Source organism: Microcaecilia unicolor, chromosome 3, assembly GCF_901765095.1.
Source record: "Microcaecilia unicolor chromosome 3, aMicUni1.1, whole genome shotgun sequence".
In the NCBI taxonomy this organism is placed as follows: Eukaryota; Metazoa; Chordata; class Amphibia; order Gymnophiona; family Siphonopidae; genus Microcaecilia; species Microcaecilia unicolor.
Window position 1 is genome coordinate 180,732,162 of NC_044033.1, and position 24,778 is coordinate 180,756,939.

Sequence of the window (24,778 nt, forward strand, 5' to 3'; positions counted from 1 at the left end):
GGTCTTCTCTCGTCAGGGTCTTCTGTTGCTCTCCTCTAACTGTCACCAAGCAAAACCCTAACAAGAGCAGTGCATCTAATCAGAGAGCTCTATTTGAGACCATATTTCCATACAGAGATTCCATTTTACATTTCTCATTAAAAATAATACCTTAAACCCTCGTTTGTGGATTTAAACCATATGAGTCAGATCAGAGCCATGCCCTGACGTTTACCCTCTAAAACTTTTCACTTAAAATGACCCCCAAACACCTAAACTGGAACATTCCAAAAACAGACTAATCTACATAGCATCTAAGCAAATATAACCTTATGGCCAGCCAATACAAACTCCTAGGTCCTGAATTCTATCATGATTTCGGCAATTTATATATTTATTTAATCCAACCCTTTCATGGGTCACAACAAATTCCCCCTTCACATATTTAATTATGCATTGATGGCACTATGTTCCCCGATGCTCTGTTCTCTTAACGAAGTCAACAGAGTAATTAAAGGCACCACGCATGTGTTATAGACGTCATTAATGACGTCATCATGCACCCACACATTGTAAACCCATTTCAGCACTTCCCAGGCTCCTGCCAACCCCAGGGAGCTCGAGTCTCCTCCCAGACTGTCCACCCCCGTGTCCTCCTCACCAGAGGTGGTCCTGGAATGACGCGGATCATGGGAAAATCGTGATCCCGTGACGGACCCACCCCCTGGCACAAAAAGCAACACAGAGCCTCCCACAGCCTAGGGTCCCAATTTAATTCATGTTTAATGTGGGATAAAATGCCATAAATAAGTAAATAAATATAAACTTTTAATGTTGAGCACCTGATTCTCAAAGTGAACATATTCCAAACACTATAATGAAAATAAAATGATTTTTTTTTCTACCTTTGTTGTCTGGTGACTGTTTTTCTGATCATGCTGGCCCAGTATCCGATTCTGCTGCTATCTGTCCTCTTAACTCCATTTCCAGGGCTTCCTTTCCATTTATTTCTTTCCTCCTTTCTTCTTCATTTCTGGTCCTCAGCTTCTGCCTATTTTCTTCATCCATGTGCAGTTTTTCTCCTCTCTCCCTTTTCCCTCATCTCATCTCCTTCCTCACTCTTCTCTCCACTCCATCCATGTCCAGCATTTCTTCTCTCTCCCCTCCTCTCCCCTGCCCTGCATGCACCCATGTCCAGCAGTGACCCTCCTTTCCCCTGCCCTGCATGCACCCATGTCCAGCAGTGACCCTCCTCTCCCCTGCCCTGCATGCACCCATACCCAGCGACCCTCCTCTGCCCTGCCCTGCATGCACCCAGATGTCCAGCAGTGACCCTCCTCTCCCCTGCATGCACCCATGTCCAGCAGTGACCCTCCTTTCCCCTGCCCTGCATGCACCCATGTCCAGCAGTGTACCCTCCTCTCCCCTGCCTTGCATGCATCCATACCCAGCGACCCCCTCCATCCACCCATGCCCAGCAGCGATTCCCTTTTCCCCCCTGCCACCCCCTCCCGAGTTGTTTCGCGAATTCTTCTCCTCCCTCCCTCCCTCCCTCCCGATCCGGTCCCTCACCGCCCGCTTGTTTTTTTAATTCTTCGGGGCATGCAGTCTTGCCTGCCCGCTTCCAGCACCAACTGTCCTCCCTTGCCGATTCGCACTTCAAAATGGCTGCCAGGCTTCAAATCTCCTGGCCTTTAGTTTACTGTTGAATTATCAAACCTATCTGGAATATGTATTGTCTATATTAGCTGTACTTAATGGTTGGAGCAACAGGCTGAGAACTACAGAAGCCAGGGTTCAAATCCCACTGTTGCCCCATGAGATCTTGGACAAGTAACTTAAGCCTTCACTGCCTCAGGTACAAACTTAGAGGCCCTTTTACTAAAGCTTATTACACATTAAATTGTATGTGGCTTATTTCATATCTAAGGGCCATGTGGCTGTTTGCATACATTAAGCTTCAGTAAAATGGCCTCTTAGGTTGTAAGCCCTTCAGGGACAAAAAAAAAAAATAACTACTGTATCTGAATGTATCTCACCTTGAACTACTACTGAGAAAAGGCATGATCTAAATTCAAAATTCAAACTCCAGTACCAGATTGTGAGGGGGTATACAAAACACTGCCCCTCACCCTTAAGAAGGATCCCTCAAGTGCTATGAGCCACCTTAAAACCCTTAGCCCCGCCCAGGATGTGAGACAGGAGGGCTGGATCTGAAACCGGGAATTATAAAAGGCAGGGCCAGAGTGGGGTTAAGAGGGCCCAGAGGGAAGGAGCAAAGACTACTGCATGCACCTTCACCGCATCCCTGTAAACCAGAACCACAACAGCCAGGTAGGCCAAATTTAACTTGGACCTTGTAGCTTTGCATGTTGGATCTAGCCTGAGATAGGATGGCTGGTGAAATGTTAGGAACTGTACTGATTACTCTGGGAGCCAGCCCAGAGCCAACAGGAAGTACTGCTTTACCAAGAGACTGTAGTGCAGTGGTCCTTCAGGCGCAGGCCACAGAGGACATTCTCATGTTCCAAGACTTGTTTTGCACTGGAGTTCTCCACCTGTGAACTCAATGCACCCCATTTCCAACATCTCTCTATATAAAAAGCAACACCAACGTTCTATGAAGCCTTCAGCCGGAAGTGTGAAGGGGGCGAGATATCCGGTTTCCCTAAGAGTGTCTGCCCCGCCCTCTCTGTAACATAGTCAGTGAAGGAAAACAGCAGAGCACGAAATCAAATCGCTGGCTCTGTAACAGTGAAGGACTCAGAGGGGGGAGGGGAGAGAGGCCAGAGGGCAGGGACACACACACTCCCACATGCACACAGAAGAAAACATTGCTAGCCCCCGTTTCATTTGCATCAGAAACGGGGCTTTTTTACTAGTCTTTAATAAATGTTAATTTCACTCACTCAAACCTGCTGCATGGTCTCTTTATCCAGGCCCTGCAACATATTCAACAACCGTTTATAATGCAAAAATTCACTCTTTATTAACTGTCTTTTATAAATCTAACTAAATTCTTCCCTTCACATTGTTGTTAAAAACTGACAAACTCATACCACAAACATCCACTCTCATTCATACATATCACAATTGTAGAAAAATAATAAATGCCTTTCTATGCTTGAACTGTTCCTAAGGGCTAGGCATAAGTTGTACTTTGCTCAGTTTGGTTCTCACATGTTAGCCTACTAACTGGAGAGTTGCACGGGGACAGACATGCGACCCATCCCTGCCAGAATCAAACCCGTCCCCGCTTATCCCCGCCAGAATCTAACCCGTCCCCACCCGTCCCCGTGAGTAATCTCCTCCGTCCCCACCCTGTAATCCGTTGGGTTGGTCGTGAGCCCTTGGGCCCTGGCCGAGGCCAGCAGGGCGCCGACCCAGGCCAAGGGGAGACCGACCCACCACCGCACACCCCAGCTACACAATACCCCCTAAGCTACCCCTCCCCCCAGTCCCTCAGGAAGAAGGGAAATAGGCATACAGGCGGGCCTCGCGGCCGAACCGGAACCCACGCAGACAGAACCACTCGTGCGAGCCTCACGGCTGAACTGGAACCCAATCACACACAGGGAGGGGTGAAAGAACCCAGAGGGCCCCAAGATGCCAGACACGCGCTGAACACCAGCAGTAGGGCAGAGGGGGAAACAAAGGACCAGAGCGGGCCACGCCCACGCAGGGGACTAGCGCAGGACAGGGGAACTAACACAGCAACCCCCTCCCCACCAGGGTAGGAGCCCCAGGCAGAAGCCAGAGGAACCAAACACAAAGGAAGGCAGAAAGCCTTTGCCTCAAACCCACTGTAGACAGAGGCACACAGAACATAAAGGGTTAAGCTTGTAGAGCCAGCAGAGAGAGAGTGCCATAAGTCAACAAACAATCAGAGAGAATGCTTCCCCTCCCGAGAGGGCGTGGGGCCCATCCAAACAAACACACTGGCAGAGGCAGGAATACAATACACACAGTACACAAAGGGTTAAACTCACTGAGCCAGCCGGCCAGGACACTGGGAAGAGAAATCCTTAAAACAAACAAACAAAGGAGAACGCTCTCACTCAGCCCAGAGCCCTGGAGGCTGAGCAATGCCCAGCCCCCACTAAACAAACGAGCAGCTGACCCTGATTACAGAGCTACACACACACACACAGCAGCAGCTAACCCAGAGGGAAGGAAAAGAATACTCTAAATCAACACAGACCCCTGTCAGAACCTAGAGCACGTTCTGAGAGAAACCTATCAGGCTTTCCTGTTACCACCAGATAAGTAATGCAAAAGCAGAGAAACTCTTCAGCTGCAGGCTAAAGTACTATCCCCTGACGTCAGCACAACCCCTGGCAGCCAATCAGAAGAGACGTCCCCCCTCCCCCTCAGCCAAACCGGCAGAATCATAACACACCGGTCCCCGTGAGTGATCTCCTCCATCCCCGCCCGTCCCCATAAAAAAAGGAAGTATAAAGTACTGAGTGGAGTGGACAGGGGGCACACAATGCAGACAGGGCCGTGCCGATGCGGTAAGCGAGGTAAGCGCCGCAGGGGGGCGCCCACCTCTGGAGGGCGCCGCCGCGGTGCTTACCCTCGCCCCGGCGCCCCAGCCCAATCGTGGACTTCAGACTTCCCTGCTGCCCTCACAGTCACAAGCGTAGTGCTTTTGTGAGGCAGCTCGGGCTCTCCCTCCTTCCTTCCTTGGTTCCCGCTCTGGCTCCCCGATCGGCAGCCCCCCCCCCGCGTTTTAACCTTTACTCTCCGACGTGGCAGCGATGTCAATCAATGAAGAACGTAGAACAGACTCGCTTCCAGCTTCTCTCTTCACAGTGTCCCGCCTTAGCGATGATGCACTTCCTGTTCCCGCGAGGGCGGGACACTGTGTGAAGAGAGAAGCTAGAAGCGAGTCTGTTCTACGTTCTTCATTGATTGACATCGCTGCCACGTCGGAGAGTAAAGGTTAAAACTCGCGGGGGGGGGGGGGGGGCTGCCGATCGGGGAGCCAGAGCGGGAAGGAAGGAGGGAGAGCCAGAGCTGCCTTGCAAAAACGCTGCAGCCTGCCACATGTAGGGGGGAGGGCAGGGGAGAGGAGAATTGTTGGCCATGTATGGATGCAGGGCAGGGAGAGAGAAGAAATCACTGGACAGGAGGGGAGAGGGCAGAGCAGGGGAGAGAATTGCTGACATGGATGGATGGAGGGGAGGGCAGGGAAGAGAGGAGAATTGCTGGGCATAGATCGAGGGGACAGGGGAGAGAGGAAATTATCTGGAGATAGATGGAGGAGAGGGCAGGGGAGAACGGACAGTTCCTGGACATGGATGGATGGATGGAGGGGAGGGCAAGGTAGAGAGGAGAATTCTGGACATGGATGATGGGAGATGGGAAGATGGGATCCAGAGATGGGAAGGCGGTAGAACAAGAGGACATGAAATGAGATTGAAGGGGGGCAGACTCAAAAAAGATGTCAGGAAGTATTTTTTCACGGAGAGGGTGGTGGATGCTTGGAATGCCCTCCCGCGGGAGGTGGTGGAGATGAAAACGGTAACGGACTTCAAACATGCGTGGGATATGCATAAAGGAATCCTGTGGAGAAGGAAGGGATCCTCAGGAGCTTAGCTGAAATTGGGTGGCGGAGCAGGTGGGAGGAAGAGGGGTTGGTGGTTGGGAGGCGAGGATAGGGGAGGGCAGACTTATACGGTCTGTACCAGAGCCGGTGATGGGTGGCGGGACTGGTGGTTGGGAGGCGGGAAATACTGCTGGGCAGACTTATACGGTCTGTGCCCTGAAAAAGACAGGTACAAATTCAAGATAAACTCATATCTTGGGCAGACTAGATGGACCATGCAGGTCTTTTTCTGCCCTCATCTACTATGTTACTATGGATGGATGAATGGGGACAGGGGAGAGAGGAAATTTTCTGGAGATGGATGGAGGAGAGGGCAGGGGAGAACGGAGAGTTCCTGGACATGGATGGATGGATGGAGGGGAGGGCAAGGGAGAGAGGAGAATTCTGGACATGGATGGATGAATGGGGACAGAGGAGAGAGGAAATTTGCAGGATATGGGTGGATGGATGGAGGAGAGGGAAGGGGAGAATGGAGAGTTGTTGGACATGGATGGATGGAGGGGAGGGACATCAGGAAGGAGATGCACATGGATGGAGGGGAGGGAAGAGAGGAGAAATGCTGGACATGGATGGAGTGGAGGGCAGGGAAGAGAGGAGAAATGTTGGACAAGGATGGGGGGAAGGAAAGATAAAGGAAGGAGATGCACACGGATGGAGTGGAAGAGAGAGAGGAGAAATGCTGGACATGGATGGAGGGAAGAGAAGACAAAGGTTGTAGATGCACATGGATGGAGGGGAATGAGGAGAAATGCTTTATATGGATGGAGGGGAAATTGCTGAATTTAAAGGCTGGATTGGAACACTTTGAGGGCAGATGTTGAAACTGGAGAAAGGATAGGGTGGTAGACAGGACGCATAAGGACACAGAAAGATGGTGGACATGATGAGAGAAAAAAATATCAAATGGAAAGAAGACACTGGGACCAAAGCTAATAGAAAAACTAAATGCTCTGACAGCAAAGGTAGAAAACATTTTTTATTCAAAATTTATTAATTGGAATATGTCAGCTTTTGGAAATGTACATCTGTGATATTTTGCATGTAAGTTTCAATGTTTCTAGTATTGCTGCATGCTGAGTCTGACTTCTTGTATTTTGCCTTCATATCTGTTAAGCCATGTGTTTTTCATGTGTGATCAAGATGCAGTATTCTGCTAGCGTGAAGTATTTGCAGCCCTTTTTGTTTTATTTTGGTTTCACTAGGTTGTGTACTGGTGTTTTAGAGCCCGGTGTAATTATAGTGCTGCCTTTCCACACATAAAGGTTGTAGCTCATCCTGTCCTTGGAATTAGTGCTGTTATGGTTTGGTAAGGCTATGAATGTGTTTTGCACAAGTTTGTATATAGTGTTTTGCAGTGGAGAGATTGTGTGTTGGCCTTACTGAGGTGGCACCAAAACACCAGAAAGGGTGTACAGCGTAAATCATGACACACTACCTCTTGAAGGATCTACATATGGTCGTTAATAAAAGGAGCTCATTGTGAACACTAGCCACCCTAAAAGGGTGTTTTTTGGCTCTACACGTATCATGATATTATGATCCCTTGTTTCATATTGTTGACGGTCTGCATGTTCCGTATGGTGGTATATTGGTGTATTAGGGTCTTCCCAGTGTAATATTTATGGTACAGTAAGGTTCTGAGTGTGTTTTTGCACAAAGTTGTGCATAGTGTTTTGCAGTTGAGCGATTGTGTTTAGTATATGCTTTGAGCAACCACTTTATTCTTTGACATATGATACATATCTAATATCTAAATTTAATAAAAGGTATTAACTGTGACTTTTATTTTTACTTATTTTTTTTCTGTGTGTTGTCAAACACTTATGGAGGTAAGCTCCGCCCCTGGCCCACCCCTAACCCCGCCCCCTTTAGCCTCCCCAAACAGTTGGGCCACCGACCGCCTATGGCAGGCATGGATGGGAGGGCAGAGAGGCATGGATGGGAGGGCAGCAGCAGGGCCCAGGGAGAGGACAAATTGCTGGAAGTGGAGGGGAGAGAGGAGGATTGCTAGCTATGGATGCAGCAGGGAAGGGCAGAGAGGGACAAGGATGGACATGGGGGCCCAGGGAGAGGACAATTTGCTGGAAATGGAGGGGAGGGGAGAGAGGAGGATTGCTGGCTATGGATGGAGGAGGGAAGGGCAGAGAGGGACAAGGATGGACATGGGGGCCCAGGGAGAGGACAAATTGCTGTAAATGGAGGGGAGGGGAGACAGGAGGATTGCTAGCTATGGATGGAGGAGGGAAGGGCAGAGAGGGACAAGAATGGACATGGATGGGAGGGCAGGACCCAGGGAGAGAGAAGAAATTGCTGGAAATGGATATAGAGCAAGAAATGAAGAAGAAAGGAGGAAAGTAAAGAAATAAATTAGCCCTGGAAATGGAGTTAAGAGGACAGATAGCAGCAGACTCAGATACTGGGCCAGCATGATCGGAAAAAGAAAGTCACCAGACAACAAAGGTAGAAAAAAAATCATTTTATTTTCATTTTAGCGTTTGGAATATGTCCACTTTGAGAATTTACATCTGCTATCTTATTTTGCAATGTATAGCAATTTGTTTCTAAGAATATTGCTGACAATTCCTGTCAGTGTGGCAAGTGGTGAGCGATCATTTTCACCGGGGGGGGGGGGGGGGGGGGGAGGGGGCGCCAACTGATAATCTGCAGGGGGGCGCCAGAGACCCTAGGCACGGCCCTGAATGCAGAGTAATACATTTAAAACAAATCAGAGAAAATATTTCTTCACTCATCAATATACTGAATCTTAGAAAAAGGGCAATAAATACATAAAACAAACTGAAGTTTTTTCCACACTATAAATAGAGAGAATTATTGGTCACCCAAACAGCAAAATGCCCTCAACAAAAGAAACGTGGGTATGCTAATGCTTTAGCTGCAGTAAAACAGCTCACAAACAGCCAGTTCCCACCATGAGAGAAATAAACTGCCTATACACGTATAAAAAATAAAAGTAGTCAGCTGAGCTCACCTCTGTGCAGTTCTCTTCTGTGGAAGACTCAGTCACTCACTCACAGTCACTAGTAGTACTCACTGCCCCTTCTCTTCTGGTCTGGCTCTGGTCACAGTACCACAGCTCATAGGCAGTCGGTGGCCCAACTGTTTGGGGAGGCTAAAGGGGGCGGGGTTAGGGGTGGGGCCAGGGGTGGGGCTTAAATCCATAATTGTCTGATCACACACAGAAAAAAAAAATAAATGTCACAATTAATACCTTTTATTAAATTTAGATATTAGCTATGTATCATATGTCAAAGAATAAAGTGGTTGCTCAATGCATATACTAACCACAATCGCTCAACTGCAAAACACTATGCACAACTTTGTGCAAAAACACACTCAGAACCTTACTGTACCATAAATATTACACTGGGCAGAACCTAATACACCAATATACCACCCATACGGAAAATGCAGACCGTCAACAATATGAAACAAGGGTCATATCACAATTCTCATGTAGAGCCACAAAACACCCTAATTCATGTTTAATGTGATATAAAATGCCATAAATAAGTAAATCAACTTTTAATGTTGAACACCTAATTCTCAAAGTGGACATATTCCAAACACTATAATGAAAATAAAATGATCTTTTCTACCTTTGTTGTCTGGTGACTTTGTTTTTCTGATTGTGCTGGCCCAGTATCCGATTCTGCTGCTATCTGTCCTCTTAACTCCGTTTCCAGGGCTTCCTTTCCATTTATTTGTTTACTTTCCGCCTTTCTTCTTCATTTCTTGTCCTACATCCGTAAGTAAAAGCTGGGTCCTCCGCAAACTTGACTGTCCAGTGGATCCAGCTTTTGCCTATTTTCTTCATCCATGTGCAGTTTTTCTACTCTCTTCCTTTTCTGTTATCTCATCTCCTTCCTCACTCCTCCCTCCCCCTCCATGTCCAGCAACCCTCCTCTCCCCTTCCCTCCATCCAGCAACCCTCCTCTCCCCTGCCCTCTCCTCTCCCCTTCTTCCACCATGTCCAGCAACCCTCCTCTCCCCTTCCCTCCATCCAGCAACCCTCCTCTCCCCTTCTTTCACCATGTCCAGCAACCCTCCTCTCCCCTTCCCTCCATTCAGCAACCCTCCTCTCCCCTTCTTCCACCATGTCCAGCAACCCTCCTCTCCCCTTCCCTCCATCCAGCAACCCTCCTCTCCCCTGCCCTCTCCTCTCCCCGTCTTCCACCATGTCCAGCAACCCTCCTCTCCCCTTCCCTCCATCCAGCAATCATCCTCTCCCCTTCTTCCACCATGTCCAGCAACCCTCCTCTCCCCTTCCCTCCATCCAGCAACCCTCCTCTCCCCTTCTTCCACCATGTCCAGCAACCCTCCTCTCCCCTTCCCTCCATCCAGCAACCTTCCTCTCCCCTTCTTCCACCATGTCCAGCAACCCTCCTCTCCCCTTCCCTCCATCCAGCAACCTTCCTCTCCCCTTCTTCCACCATGTCCAGCAACCCTCCTCTCCCCTTCCCTCCATCCAGCAACCTTCCTCTCCCCTTCTTCCACCATGTCCAGCAACCCTCCTCTCCCCTTCCCTCCATCCAGCAACCCTCCTCTCCCCTTCTTCCACCATGTGCAGCAACCCTCCTCTCCCCTTCCCTCCATCCAGCAACCCTCCTCTCCCCTTCTTCCACCATGTCCAGCAACCCTCTTCTTCCCTTCCCTCCATCCAGCAACCCTCCTCTCCCCTGCCCTCTCCTCTCCCCTTCTTCCACCATGTCCAGCAACCCTCCTCTCCCCTTCTTCCACCATCAGCAACCCTCCTCTCCCCTTCCCTCCGTCCAGCAACCCTCCTCTCCCCTTCTTCCAACATGTCCAGCAACCCTCCTCTCCCCTTCCCTCCATCCAGCAACCCTCCTCTCCCCTGCCCTCTCCTCTCCCCTTCTTCAACCATGTCCAGCAACCTTCCTCTCCCCTTCCCTCCATCCAGCAACCCTCCTCTCCCCTTCTTCCACCATGTCCAGCAACCCTCCTCTCCCCTTCCCTCCATCCAGCAACCCTCCTCTCCCCTTCTTCCACCATGTCCAGCAACCCTCCTCTCCCCTTCCCTCCATCCAGCAACCCTCCTCTCCCCTTCTTCCACCATGTCCAGCAACCCTCCTCTCCCCTTCCCTCCATCCAGCAACCCTCCTCTCCCCTGCCCTCTCCTCTCCCCTTCTTCCACCATGTCCAGCAACCCTCCTCTCCCCTTCCCTCCATCCAGCAACCCTCTTCTCCCCTTCTTCCACCATGTCCAGCAACCCTCCTCTCCCCTTCCCTCCATCCAGCAACCTTCCTCTCCCCTTCTTCCACCATGTCCAGCAACCCTCCTCTCCCCTTCCCTCCATCCAGCAACCTTCCTCTCCCCTTCTTCCACCATGTCCAGCAACCTTCCTCTCCCCTTCCCTCCATCCAGCAACCCTCCTCTCCCCTTCTTCCACCATGTCCAGCAACCCTCCTCTCCCCTTCTTCCACCATGTCCAGCAACCCTCCTCTCCCCTTCCCTCCATCCAGCAACCCTCCTCTCCCCTTCTTCCACCATGTCCAGCAACCCTCCTCTCCTCTCCTGTCTGCCCTGTTTCCTTCCTGCCCCCCCTCCCCCGCCGTACCTTTAAATATTATAGTTTAGCTGGAGTCGCGGGCAGCCGGCATTGAAGACATCGGCAGGCTTACGCCGGTTCCAGCAGCCTTCCCTTCCCTCGTTGCAAGTCGGATGATGGCTCCGCCCTCTTCTGACGTACTTCCTGTTTCTACGAGGGCGGAGCCATCATCCGACTTGCAACGAGGGAAGGGAAGGCTGCTGGAACCGGCGTAAGCCTGCCGATGTGTTCAATGCCGGCTGCCCGCGACTCCAGCAAAACTATAATATTTAAAGGTACGGCGGGGGGCGGGGCGGGGCAGTGGCGGGCTGGGGAGGCTTAGCCTCCCCAAGCCTCTTAAACGGGGAACCTATGCCACAGCTGCTGAACTTCTGCTGCCTTCTAGTTCTTTCTCCTTCAGTGCCAGTTGCTCCGTCCTGCTCCCTCCCTCTTTCCTCTGTGACACAGCTGATCTGCTCCTGCTACCTCTAAGACAGTGATGGGCAACCTTTTGAGCTTGGTGTGTCAAAATTCGCCAAAAAACCGAGCATAACTCGGGTGGTGTGTCACTTCAAGAAAAAAACCATAATTTCGCGATATTTATAGTTTAAATAACAAAAATGTATAATTGTAATATATCAACTCAAGTGGCTCAATCAATAAACATTTGCTCATACAACTTGTTGTTTGAACTGTTTTTAACTGTTTATAACTTTTTTTCTTTTTTTTTTTTTTTTTTTTTTTTTTCGAAGGAAAAAGCCTCTGTATTCCCGTTATCAGTGCATATAAATGCCTGTCTACTGGGATGAAATCTTCATTGGCTCAAAAAACCTTCTATTATTTTTAATAAACACTGAAACATTATGGCAACACTTATCTTTTAGTGTTGTCTTTGCCGTTGCAATTTGGCTTCACTTCAAAAATGCCGACGCCAAATTGCAACGGCAAAGACAACACTAAAAGATAAGTGTTGCCATAATGTTTCAGTGTTTATTAAAAATAATAGAAGGTTTTTTGAGCCAATGAAGATTTCATCCCAGTAGACAGGCATTTATATGCACTGATAACGGGAATACAGAGGCTTTTTCCTTCGAAAAAAAGAAAAAAAGTTATAAACAGTTAAAAACAGTTCAAACAACAAGTTGTATGAGCAAATGTTTATTGATTGAGCCACTTGAGTTGGTAAAATTTCATTTGTTTCAAAAACAGTGGTATTGTCCTAAATTGTTTAGTAATTGTAATATATAACTGTATTTAATAAACCAAAAACTAATTATTTAACTTACCTGCTTAGTGACTTCTTTGTTCATCTGTCAGTCGGTTTCTTTTGTTGGTCTTGATATTATTTAACTTGTGTGGGGTGCCGTGAACTAAGATAAGTGAGGGGGAGGGGGAATTCTTTAACTAATCTGCCTATTAGTGACTTTTTTGTTGCTGAATTTCATTGGCTAAATCTTCAATTGAAGGTTGGTATTTTGTACACTTCAAGCCCAAGCAAGCGCTACTAACTTCATCTTTCAATCTGTTTCTTTTGTTGGTTTTGATATTATTTAACACTGAGAATAAGGTTTCACAAAAGTACGTAGAGGGAAAAATTGTGAGTAAAGCCATTGCTTTATTTTTCAGGGTGCTAAAAGTGTCTGGTAATCGGATCCAGGCACTCCAAATTTCCTGGTAACTCAGATATTCTCTTAATAATTGCATCTTTATTCTGCATATCGTGAAATAGAACTGGTGCACATCTTAGGAGTTTCTTTAATAAATCCTCCCTCACTGAGTGCTTTTCCATGCTGAGCTATGGAGTGAGCAATGCTCAAACTTGCAGATGTTAAATTTGTAGAACCTTTTACAAATGTAAGGATGGAATTAGATTGGCTCTTATAAAAGTGTAGCTGCCTGGAAATGTATTCCTTCCTTTCATCCTCACTTTTTTTCAAGAGCTGGGAATGATTAGTTTCAAAATGTCTATTTATATTCCACGTTCTGCTTACTACCGTTTCAGTACATAGAACGCAAAATGATCTGCCCATTTTTTTCTATAATGCCATACATCTCGGTCCATGTCTCTTGAAAGGGTCGGCTACTGCTACTACCACTTCCTTTACTTAACCTTGGTTTTTTATTTTTTGGGTTCTCCATCAGGGGGGCAGTGACAGAAGATAGAATTATAGATAGCCTGTTAGCCCTGCAGGCAATTAGGGGTTAACTAGCCTAACTGACCACCTTATGTAAATTAAGATGGCTGCCGCTATTTCTAATGGCGGGAAACGGCACCCATAGCACATGCCCTCGCCTCTCCCAGCCTCTCCCTCACCTATCTCAGTAATGATGGTCAATTAGAAATCCACGACACCCCAGAACAGTAGATTGGATGATGGTTGCTGTGGTTATGTGGTAGCTGGTAATGGCGATCACAGGGCCCTCAGAGATGCGTCCCCCACGGCATTCCGCTGCTCTCTGCTCCGCCGGCCGGAAGTGAGGTCAAACGGCCGTGCAGGAGCCGGGGCAGAGGGAGCAGCAGGGAGGGAACGAGCGGAGGACTCGGAGGGAGCCAATAGGAGCGCACACGGGTAAACATGCACCGGGGGGGGGGGTGATTTCGCCAGGGGGGGAGGGAGATCGCGCTGCACCTTGGGGGGGGTGCACATCAGCGATCCGCCCGGGTGTCAGCAAGGAACGCCGCTGCTTCTCTGTATGCGGCCACATGCGGCCGCGTGTCACTGAAAATGGCTACACGTGTCAGTACTGACACGCGTGTCATAGGTTCGCCATCAGGGCTCTAAGAGAAGTCCTCCTCCTCCTGCAGTGCTCCTCCTGCTGCTGCTTGTTGCTGTCCTCCTCTCTCTCTTCCTACAGCACTGATGATGAGTCTCTGATTCTAAGCATGGTCAGAGTCTGCCTTTATTCACTGGTAGCGCGGACCTGGCTGGAGCCTGATGTTCTCAGCAGTATGACATTATTAACGAAGTCCAACTGGCTGGCAAAAAAGATGAGAAATTTCATTCTCCTGCTCTCTGACTCTGAGTGGCGCCTTATTGGAGGAGAGATTGGTGTCTCCGCCCACTAAAAGAAGAAGGGGCAAACCAGCAGCATAGAAAGTAAAGTGTAACCATGCTGTGGCGTTCCGAGGGGCGCTGACACCCGGGGCGGATCGCCGCTGGGGGGGGGGGGTGCCGCATGCTGGTCAGCGTCGTTCGTTTCCATGCTCCCTCTGCCCCGGAACAGGTTACCTCCTGTTCCGGGGCAGAGGGAGCATGGAAACGAACAATGCTGACCGGCGCACGGCACCCCCCCAGCAGCGTGCACCCAGGGCGGACCGCCCCCACCGCCCCCCCCCCCCTTGGTACGCCACAGTAACCATGACATTCTTTGAATCTTCGTGTAACCATGCTTTGAAATTTGAATCTTCTGCTGCTCTGATATTACCAGGCTAGTAGTGGTCTCCTTTCCGTGACCCGCTGCGGCTTTTTCATGCCATGTGCGGGTTGCTGGATTTTGGGCGGCTTTTTTGGGGGGCATTTTTTTTTGGCCGGCCGCGATTTTTTGGCCGGCCAGTAGGATGAGCTCTGCTTGCGCGTGTGTGTGTTCTTCTTTAGCCATGCTGCTGCGACTGCAAGCCTAAAGCGCAGGACTCAGAGGTGGAGGTGACAGCCAAGGAAGGGGCGACCGCCCCCGTGACTTAAATGGATCACCGCTGTGATTTTGCATTCAACTTGAGCTGACGCACGTCCCCACAGGAATCCCGCCAGAAGATCCTCCATCCCCACAGGAATCCCGCATGTATCGTTCCGTCCAGTGGCGTAGCCAGAAGGCAATTTTCGGGTGGGCCAACAGGTTGGATGGGTGGGCACTAGAGTTGCCAACTTTTTTGAAAGAGAAAAAACAGCAACCAGATGCACCCATGCTCTGTCCCTACCCCACTCCCCATAACTTCAATGAGGGTTGCAGTGCAGGCTTCAGTGGTTGCAGGCCAATTGAGACCTAAGGGAAGTACAATAGACTGCACTATTCAGCCCCATTGAGCCATGCTCCTCCAACACATATATGGTATTGAAGCCAAACACATTCTGCATCCAGAGAACCTCCTGGCTGTCCACCAACAATGGATACAGAGCACAGCAAGGACAATTCTCCATAAAACTCATCATACAAAGACATTTTGGTTTCTAGAGTAATCTCAATTACAGACACATTATAAATTAATTTTAAAAAATCTATAAAACTAAAGTCACTCAGAACCTAGAGCAAATCTACCAGGTCAACACTAACTTCCAAAAACAAAGATCCTAACTATGAAAAAGAAGTGCCTTAAATATTATAGTGGGGCCCCAAAATACAAATACATTTATCAGGAAAGCTGAACAAGCCAAATTACTACAGAATGCTACATGGAAACTTCATGCTAACAGAATACCTCAGTCACACACAGAGAACACAAATGCCAAATACAGAATAAGTGACCACAAACTCTAGAAATATAAATTAAATGGAAACCCCAAGAAACTAGACCTTGCATGTAGTACAACATCAGAGAAACAAGAAAGAAAGGCATTTGCTCCTGTGCAAAATATAAAGATGGCACATGCCAAGGATGGTGTTAGGGGTTGCAAATAGGGCAATTGTGCATGGTTTCTTGGCCAGAGAATGCCTGGGGTCCTTTCCTAGATTTCTGTCCTGGACCCCAGCCATGTTTAACATCAACTTTGGCAAGATGTACATTCCAAATCCAACATATTATATTAACTCACTTGCCAGGGTCTCCTGTCTATTTGACGTTTGTTCTTTCTTCATGTCCATCATCCATCTCCCATCTTTGTTTTCCTACATTTCTTTGTCCAGTACCTCCCCTGTGTTCATATCCCCTCATCCATCATCATTCTTCTGTGCACCCCATGCCTAGCATATCCCTTCTGTGTTCCTATTCTCCCCCTTGACTGGTATCTCCCCCCCCCCCCCCGTGTCCATATAACCCCCTCTCCAGTGTCCAGCATTTTATCTCTATTCCATATCCCTGTTCCCCCCTTGCCATCCCCATACAGCATCTCACATTTGTGTCCCTGTCCCCATGCTCCCACCTAATGCCCATCATCTCCCTTCTGTATCTGTATACTTCCCCCATGTCCCCTTTCTCTCTCCTCCACACCAATGTGTCCCTTTCCTCTCTGATCCCACCCACCCCCAACCAGCTTCTCTTCCTCTCTTTCCTTCCCCTTATGTATCTGGCTCTTTCTCCCAGCATCTCTCTCCCTTCCCTCTAACCCCTCCCATACGTCCAGCACCTTTCTCCCTTTGCTCCAGCCCTCCTTGCAGGTCCACATCTGTCTCCTTTCCCTTCAGCCATCATCTGCATATCCAGCACCTCTCCTTCAGCCCCCCCCCCCCCCCCCCACATGTCCAGCATCTCTCTCTCTTTCATCCAGCACCCATTAAATGTTCAACACCTCTTTCCCTTTCATCCAGCCCCCCTACATATCCAACACCTCTCCCCTTCACTTCAGCCCTTTGCATATCCAGCACCTCTCTCCTTCCCTCCATCTCCCCCTGCAAATCCAAAACCTCTCCCCTGTCCCCTCTGCAAGTCCAGTACCTCTCTCCCTTCCAACCCTCTGCCCCTGGCAAGTCCAACACCTTTCTGTTCCCTTCAGGCCCCTCCCCTCTCAGGGCCAGCACCTTCAAATCTTCTTTACCCCCCCCCCCCCCCACCACCAAGTCCAGCACCTAGTACCTCTCCCTTCAGCCCACTCCCCTTGAAGGGCCAGCACCCCACTGTCCCTCACCCTCCCCGTCCAGCACCTCTCCCTTCCCTTCAGCCGCCTCCCCTTGCAGGGCCAGCAGCACCCCACTAACTTCCTCACCCTCTCTGACACCAGCCGCAGCACTTGCATTTAATGCTGTCGGCACTGCTCCTGCACCTACTTATCACTTCTATAGCGCTACAAGGCATACGCAACGCTGTACACCATACATGAAAAGACAGTCCCTGCTCACAGAGCTCACAATCTAAATAGGTCAGACAGACAGAATAACTAAGAGGTCAGGGAATTAAAGAGGTGGGGATAAAGGGTTCAGGGCACGATTCTCCCATAAAATCCATAGGAACCCCCTTTTCCCCGTTCCACAATCACTAAAACCCCTTCCTCCCATCACTGGAGTCCCTAGGACCCCCCTCCCATCACTGGAGCCCCTAGGACCCCCCTCCCAAAGAAACACTTCCAGTACTACAACCCCCGTCTTCTCCATTACTATAATCCCCAAGCGCCCTATTCCCACCGTCACTTCGGAGCTTCCTTGCGGGGCGCCTCTCATCATTACGATCCCCGGGAGATCCTTTTCCTTCCCCATCACTATGGTCATCGCAAGCTTTCTTGCCGGTGTGCTCTCACCGGGACGGGTCACTGGTGCCGGTGCACTACGGTCCTGCGGACTCCTCCTGCTCTTACGGATCCCACCGGGTATGCTCGGCCCTAGTGGAGCTCTGTCAGTCTCCCACCCGTGAGGCAACGCTTACACTTTGCTGATAGCAACTCGTGGCGCAGACGTCCTGCTCCGGGGTGTAAGGAGGTTGGAGGGTCTAAGCAGTTCAGGAGGAGGTATGGGGCCAGACTACATTCCCCACAAGGCCCTGAGAGAAGGGATCGGGGTGGTAGGTCCCAAAACCCGGTGTGGCCCCCACGTGGAAGGGAGGGGGAAAAGGACTGGAGAGAGCAGCTGCGATGGCAGGCGAGGGCCAGAAGGGGGAGCAGGGATGACAAAGCTCAATACCCGTGGGTTAGAAATCAGTACAAGATTCCTTCCACCTGGGAGGGGGAGGAGGTCTCCAACCAACAGCCTAGCAGAGAGGCAAAGTTAATGGAGTGTTTGGAGGAAGGGGAGGCTGGAGAGACCAACACACCAGGTTTGGAGGAACCAGTGGACATGGACTGTAATTGTACTTTGGGGCACAGTTGCAGGGACTGAAGGCAGTGGGTGGTCACAGGAGTCAATTAGCTGTGTTGTGGGCGGTGTACTGCCATTCTGCAACCCCCAAGCAGAAAGACTTTTAAAACTGAAACCCAGGCTGTTGAACTGGGGGGGAGAACTTGAATTTAAAGGGAAGTTTTTCGTGTTGCTTTATTTTGGAAACCGAATGGGACTTTAACCCCTTGAACTGAGGTTTGGTGGAGGAGGGGAAATAAACTGTTGGAAACTAAAAGCTGTGTTTTCTGGAAGGACTTTATTTGTGGACTGCTAAAGGGAGCCTACCACCCCTGAAGGTTTGCTACCGGGATTACAGTTATTACAGGGGCCTTCCCTCTGCCGCGCTGATGTAACTTCCTGTTTACGGAGGCGGGATGCAGAAGGCCCCAGAGCAGGACGTCGGCGCCGCGAGTTGCTATCAGCAAAGAGTAAGCGCTGCCTCAAGGGTGGGAGACTGTGAGGGGCAGTGTCGACAGCATTAAATGCAAGCGCTGCGGCAGAAGTGGGAGAGGGCGAGGATTGGATTACACGGATTCTGGGTGGGCGGGCCTGAGGCTAAACTGGGTGGGCCTGGGCCCATTCAGGCCCACCCGTAGCTACGCCCCTGGTTCCATCCCCGTGGCACTCCCGCTGACCAGGGGGGGAAACCCGCAGGATTCCCACGGACTCTGTGGGATCCCCGCAAACCCCGTTCTCGTGCAGACCTCTACCTCAGCATCTTGTGTAACAATCATTGCTTTCTCAGGAGCTGAGAACTGACACTTCATAACATTTAATTTGCAGCTGAGTATGTTTTTCATATGAGGTGGAGATGTAACCTTGACAGTTGCTGACACGCTGAGGACACAGTGTGAGGACTAAGGGACAGAGAGAGGACACAAGGTTATTGTTCTGGCTGTGCACGCAGAATTGACACAGAACTCATAAGTAATTAACCAATGGCTACCGACTTTGCACGTGAACTCCCATCAGGAGAGACTGATAAAATACAGGAACAATCCATATATGGTATAAGGCTATCTAATGGTTCTAGTTTATGGGAAATCACATGATTTATGAGAAATGTAATTTGCAAGAGTATATATGTGATGTCCGAGAGGTGTTGGCTGAGCAGACCTTGTCTTTCAGGCAGTGGCGTAGCTAGGCTAGTTGACACCCGGGGCCAGTCATTTTTTAACACCCCCCCCCCCCCCAAATCCAGTACTAGGCATACCGAGAATACAAAACACTCAGGACCTATAGAGCAATTCTACCATACCATAAGCAGTAATTTGTACGAGTCACACAAGGAAAAGGAAAGCATCTTAAACACTACAGTGAGCACTAGAACATCAATTCACCTATTGTAAAACGAAAACAGACAGATTAGTACAGATCGTCGATTCTGCACAGTCAATGCCAACTGAAAGCCATGTCTTTTTCACAAACACAGATTCACCCTAATCCACTATAGAATAAGTAATCATAAACTTTCTATTTATACAAAAATTAAACTGAACCCCCAATGCCAGACTCTGCATACAATGCAACACCACAGAAACAGAAAATGTCCCCTAGTACTGTGCAAAATATAAAGACAGCAGATGTAAATTTGAAAAAACTAACAAATACCAATCACCACTTTACAAATTAACAAATAGAAATAAAACAAATACAGAAAATAAAATAATACCATTTTATTGGACTAATACATTTAGCTTCCAGAGGCCAAAATCTCCTTCCTCAGGTCAATACAGTTTAGTGCTGTTACAGTATCCTATCCTGACCTGAGGAAGGGGGTTTTGTTCTCTGAAAGTTAAGTCAAAATGTATTAAAATTAGTCCAATAAAAAGATTACCTTATTTACATGTTAAAGCAAAAAAATAAAAATATGTATTTTATTTACAGTTTGTCGTCTCTGGTTTCTGCTTTCCTCATCTTCTTTTCACAGTCTGACTTCTCTCTCTGCTCCTTCCATCCACTGTCTGCCCTCTCTCTCCCTTCCATCCACATCTGCCCTCTATTTCTGCCCCTTCCATCCACCATCTGCCCCAGTCTGCCACCTTTCTCTCCTCCTTCCATCAACATCTGCCCCCTCTCTCTCCCTTCCATCCACATCTGCCCACACTCCAATCCTTCCCCACATCGCACACTACTGTCCCACTCTTTATAAATGTGTTATCTCCATGATACTTTGTACCATACTTTGTATTATCTCCTTGTAACTTTGTACCATATTTTGTATTATCTCTATGATACTATGTACCATACTCTGTAAGCCGTACTGAACCTGCTATTGAGCGGGAAAGAGCGGGGTATAAATGCCACAAATAAATAAATAAATATCTCTGCCCCTTCCATCCACCATTGCCCCAGTCTGCCCTCTTTTTCTCTCCCCCTTCCACCCACCATCTGCCCTTCCTCTCTGCTCCTTCAATCCGTCTGCCCTCCCTCTCCCATCCATCCAAGGTCTGCCCTCCCTCACGCTCCCCCCTTCCATCCAGGGTATGTCCCCTCTCTCTCTGCCCCCTCTTTTCAGCCCCCAGTTCCAGTACTAGCCCCCAGTACTGCTCGTCGAACCGCTCTTCCAAGGCCTCAACGTGGCCCCCCAGTTCGCGTAGATCTAGGTTGATGGCATCCACGTGCTCGAGGATCTCTACCTTGGAGCTTTGATTTCCTCTCGGATTGCTTCCAAGCATTTTGACAGATCATCCGGCGTGCTTTTTTTTTTGACAGTGGAACAGCTTTGTATGATACCAACCTTGTGACCTGCATAACTGGTGCAAATACCTGTGGCAGAGATATTGGCTCTGATAACCAAAGGAGAGACGGGAACCTGCTTGTTTGCTGAGAAAGACCTGCACTACATAAGACACAGACAGCTAAGATAGCGTCTGGGGATTCTGCTCTGGTCTTATCTGAAGCCGTCATCAGGACAGCGTGGTAAGATCACAGTGATATATTTCCTGGTCTGGGGTTAGGCAGTGGTTTTATCTAAGTACGACTGGTTTATGTCAGCTCTTGGTCAGGGACAGCTGCTAATGTGTATTTTGCATAAGATGTGATAAGTTTTCATAAGGATCATTAGGATATCATTTGTACTGTTCTAATCATTACTGTACGTAGTCTCAGGATAATCAGAGTGTAGTTAGACAATATATTTTGTTAGTGTGCATATCAGTAAGAGATATTATATTGCATATAAGCTATTGCAGAGTGTCTATTTTTCTACCTGTAATAATAATATATAATTATCATCTGTGACGTGGCTTTGGTTCTTTGGCGAAGAACAAAACACTGGCAGGGTGCCAGCACAAGGTTTCTTTATAATATCCCCTAGACTGAGCGGGAACCTTGTAATAAGTATTATCAGGGAATAATTATTGCCTAATTACTTATTTTCATCCTACAGTACGCAACGGTACGGCTTACCGGCACTTTTTTGTTCTCTACCCCTGGAGCATCCAGCTGGAACTGGAAGGGCTCCGAGAGTCTCCTGCTGCGATTTCTTCTTCTATCGTGCTGCACGTGCGAGATCACTTTACAGTGTTCTCGGTGGGTCTGCCGAGGTGCTGTTTGCAGTCATGGTGTGTCCTACGTCATACAAACGAGGCGCAATCGAGTGTCGGGAAATACAGGGCAACCTGGCTAAGACATAGACTTACATTACACACAACTCCGTAATCTGATTAAGAATAACACATTGCTTTATTAATACATGATCATGTACAATACTCATTGGGTTACCCAGCATTCACTCCACGGGTAGATGTGAAGCGTCTGTTTATGCTTTCCAAAAATACTAGGATTAGGGGGAATCTGATGAAGCAACAAAGTAATTAATAAGAATCGGAGAAAATATTTCTTCACTCAACATGTAATTAAACTCTGGAATTCGTTGCCAGAGAATGTGGTAAAGGCGGTTAGCTTAGTAGAGTTTAAAAAAAGGTTTGGACGGCTTCCTAAAGGAAAGGTCCATAGACCACTATTAAACTGGACTTGGGAAAATCCACTATTTCTGAGATAAGCAGTATAAAATGTTTCACACTTTTTGGGGATCGTGCAGGGTATTTGTGACCTGGATTGGCCACTGTTGGAAACAGGATGCTGGGCTTGATGGATCTTTGGTCTGTCCCAGTATGGCAATACTTATGTACTTATGCACTTTTCTCAAGCACAACAGCTCACATACACTCTGTTATTACATTCACCAACTGCATACCCTTTAACATAGGAATACCCGAAAAAAACAAACATTTAGTGGCTTATACTGCTTCATGGCACAAACCAATTGTCCAACTTTCTTCTCTGTTCACTGTGACCATTATCCTCACAGTGATTATGCACACTATAGCATTTACCCGAAATAATTGTCCTCACTTTGCCCCTTCTGGGTTAGCCAAATATAAAACCATACTCGGGATGTCCCAAGGGTACGCGTGTCACCAGTTCTGAATGTTTGAACTTTTATAATTTATTTATTTATTTATAGCGCATTTCTATCCCACATTTTCCCATAAGCGCAGGCACAATGTGGCTTACAACAGTGCATGAAACAGTACAATAGGAAAGATAAAACATAGGATGACAGAATAGACAGAGAAAACATGGAAAGGGTAAACTGTTCAGCAGGAGCCAGCAGATCAGAGTCCCTCGCCAACCAACAGTGGGAGAGTCAAATGGCCGGGCAGAGTAGGGAGTAGGCTTTAGAAAATAGGAAGGTCCTTAAATACTTTTTGAATAGTTGATGGTCGGATATCCCTCTTAGTTGCTTCAGCAGTTCATTCCAAGTTTTTGCACTGGTATAGGGGAAAGTCGAAGCAAGCATACGCTTGTATCTGACTTTCCTACTGCTGGGATAGTGCAGACATAGAGGCATATTTTCAAAGCACTTTGGGAGGCTAAGTTCCATAGGTTTCTATGGAACTTTGGGAGGCTAAGTGCTTTGAAAATGAGCTTGATAGTAACATAGTAGATGACGGCAGAAAAAGACCTGCACGGTCCATCCAGTCTGCCCAACAAGACAAACATATGTGTAAACCTTACCTTGATTTGTACCTGCCTTATTCAGGGCACAGACTGTACAAGTCTGCGCAGCAGTACTTCCCGCCTCCCAACCACCAGTCCCGCCTCCCATCACCGGCTCTGGCACAGACCGTATAAGTCTGCCCTCCACTATCCTCACCTCCCAACCACCAGCCCCTCTTCCCCCCACCTGCTCCACCACCCAATTTCGGCTAAGCTTCTGAGGATCCATTCCTTCTGCACAGGATTCCTTTATGCATATCCCACGCATGTTTGAATTCCGTTACCGTTTTCATCTCCACCACCTCCCGCGGGAGGGCATTCCAAGCATCCACCACCCTCTCTGTGAAAAAATACTTCCTGACATCTTTCCTGAGGCTGCCCCCCTTCAACCTCATTTCATGTCCTCTCGTTCTACCGCCTTCCCATCTCCGGAAAAGATTTGTTTGCGGATTAATACCTTTCAAATATTTGAACGTCTGTATCATATCACCCCTGTTCCTCCTTTCCTCCAGGGTATACATGTATCATATCGCCCCTGTTCCTCCTTTCCTCCAGGGTATACATGTTCAGGTCAGCAAGTCTCTCCTCATACGTCTTGGAACGCAAATCCCGTACCATTCTCGTAGCTTTTCTTTGCACCGCTTCCATTTTTTTTAACATCCTTCGCAAGGTACGGCCTCCAAAACTGAACACAATACTCCAGGTGGGGCCTCACCAACGACTTGTACAGGGGCATCAACACTTCCTTTCTTCTGCTGATCACAGACAGAGGAAGCTGCGCGATGATGACAGAGCATTTCGAGGAGGTAGATCAACTAGGTCGAGCATGTACTCTGGGGCCTCTCCGAATACGATCTTGTGCGTTAGAGAACAGATCTTGAACTTGATGCGATCTTTGACAGGGAGCCAGTGCAGAGCGAAACGCAATGGTTGTGCATGGGCAAAGCGCTGTGTCTTGATCAAGGGAGACAATCTGGGCACCCTTCCACTACTTGAAACCAAGCGTAGATTTTATGCAGTCTTGTTCCTCATCGACTTGCCATATGCTCTGGACGTCAGTAATAATAGATTGAAAAATTAACAAATGTTTCATCTAAAGCTACACCGCACGCCGTCGGTAAAGTTACGGAGGTGCTGTCAAATAACAGTCAGAAGGTTGCCCTCCCCTACATCCCCCCCCCCCCCATATACATGCTTCCGCCTCTTATTAATTTAATTGATCACGGGCTTGACAGTATCATGCATTTCTAAATCACTTTTCTTAATTGTAAAGATTTCAGGGCGGGCAACTAGTATTTCAAAACATAGCTTGTCTTCTGGTTAACTGAATTGGCTGCACCTTCCGGAGTGAAATAAAAAAGATATGCAGTGGTCAATGCTTAAACAATCAGTCTCGCTTTCAGATTAAATGCCAAAAATTTAAATAACTGATTTAAATGAAAGAGGCTCCCACTACTGTGAATGTGCTATGTAATGCGAGAAGGGTGCAGGGATTGTGGCGCTTGTGCCCCCAAGAAACAATACACAGAAATAGCCCCGTTATTGAAAACGTTTTGTGGTTTGTATTTTTAAATATCCAAAAAAAAATCCAGCTATATCACGCAGTATTGCTGAGTGGTGCTGTGCGCTTATCTATGTTCTGTCGCCCAGATCCGTG

At 48.3% G+C, this 24,778-nt stretch overlaps 2 protein-coding genes across 2 annotated transcripts in view; one reads left to right on the top strand and one right to left on the bottom strand.

Annotated features, from left to right (window-relative positions):
- Positions 1–8,683, bottom strand: part of LOC115465866 (retinol dehydrogenase 16-like) — a 112,231-nt gene extending 103,548 nt beyond the window's left edge. The window contains exon 1 of the mRNA XM_030196666.1: positions 8,580–8,683. The gene's annotated coding sequence lies outside the window, so the exon portion shown is untranslated. The remainder of the gene's footprint in view (positions 1–8,579) is intronic.
- The window catches only part of LOC115465865 (retinol dehydrogenase 16-like), a 101,698-nt gene continuing 78,870 nt past the window's right edge, over positions 1,951–24,778 (top strand). Inside the window, exon 1 of the mRNA XM_030196665.1 lies at positions 1,951–2,313. Coding sequence (XP_030052525.1) covers positions 2,269–2,313 — 45 coding nt within the window. The 5' untranslated portion in view covers positions 1,951–2,268. The remainder of the gene's footprint in view (positions 2,314–24,778) is intronic.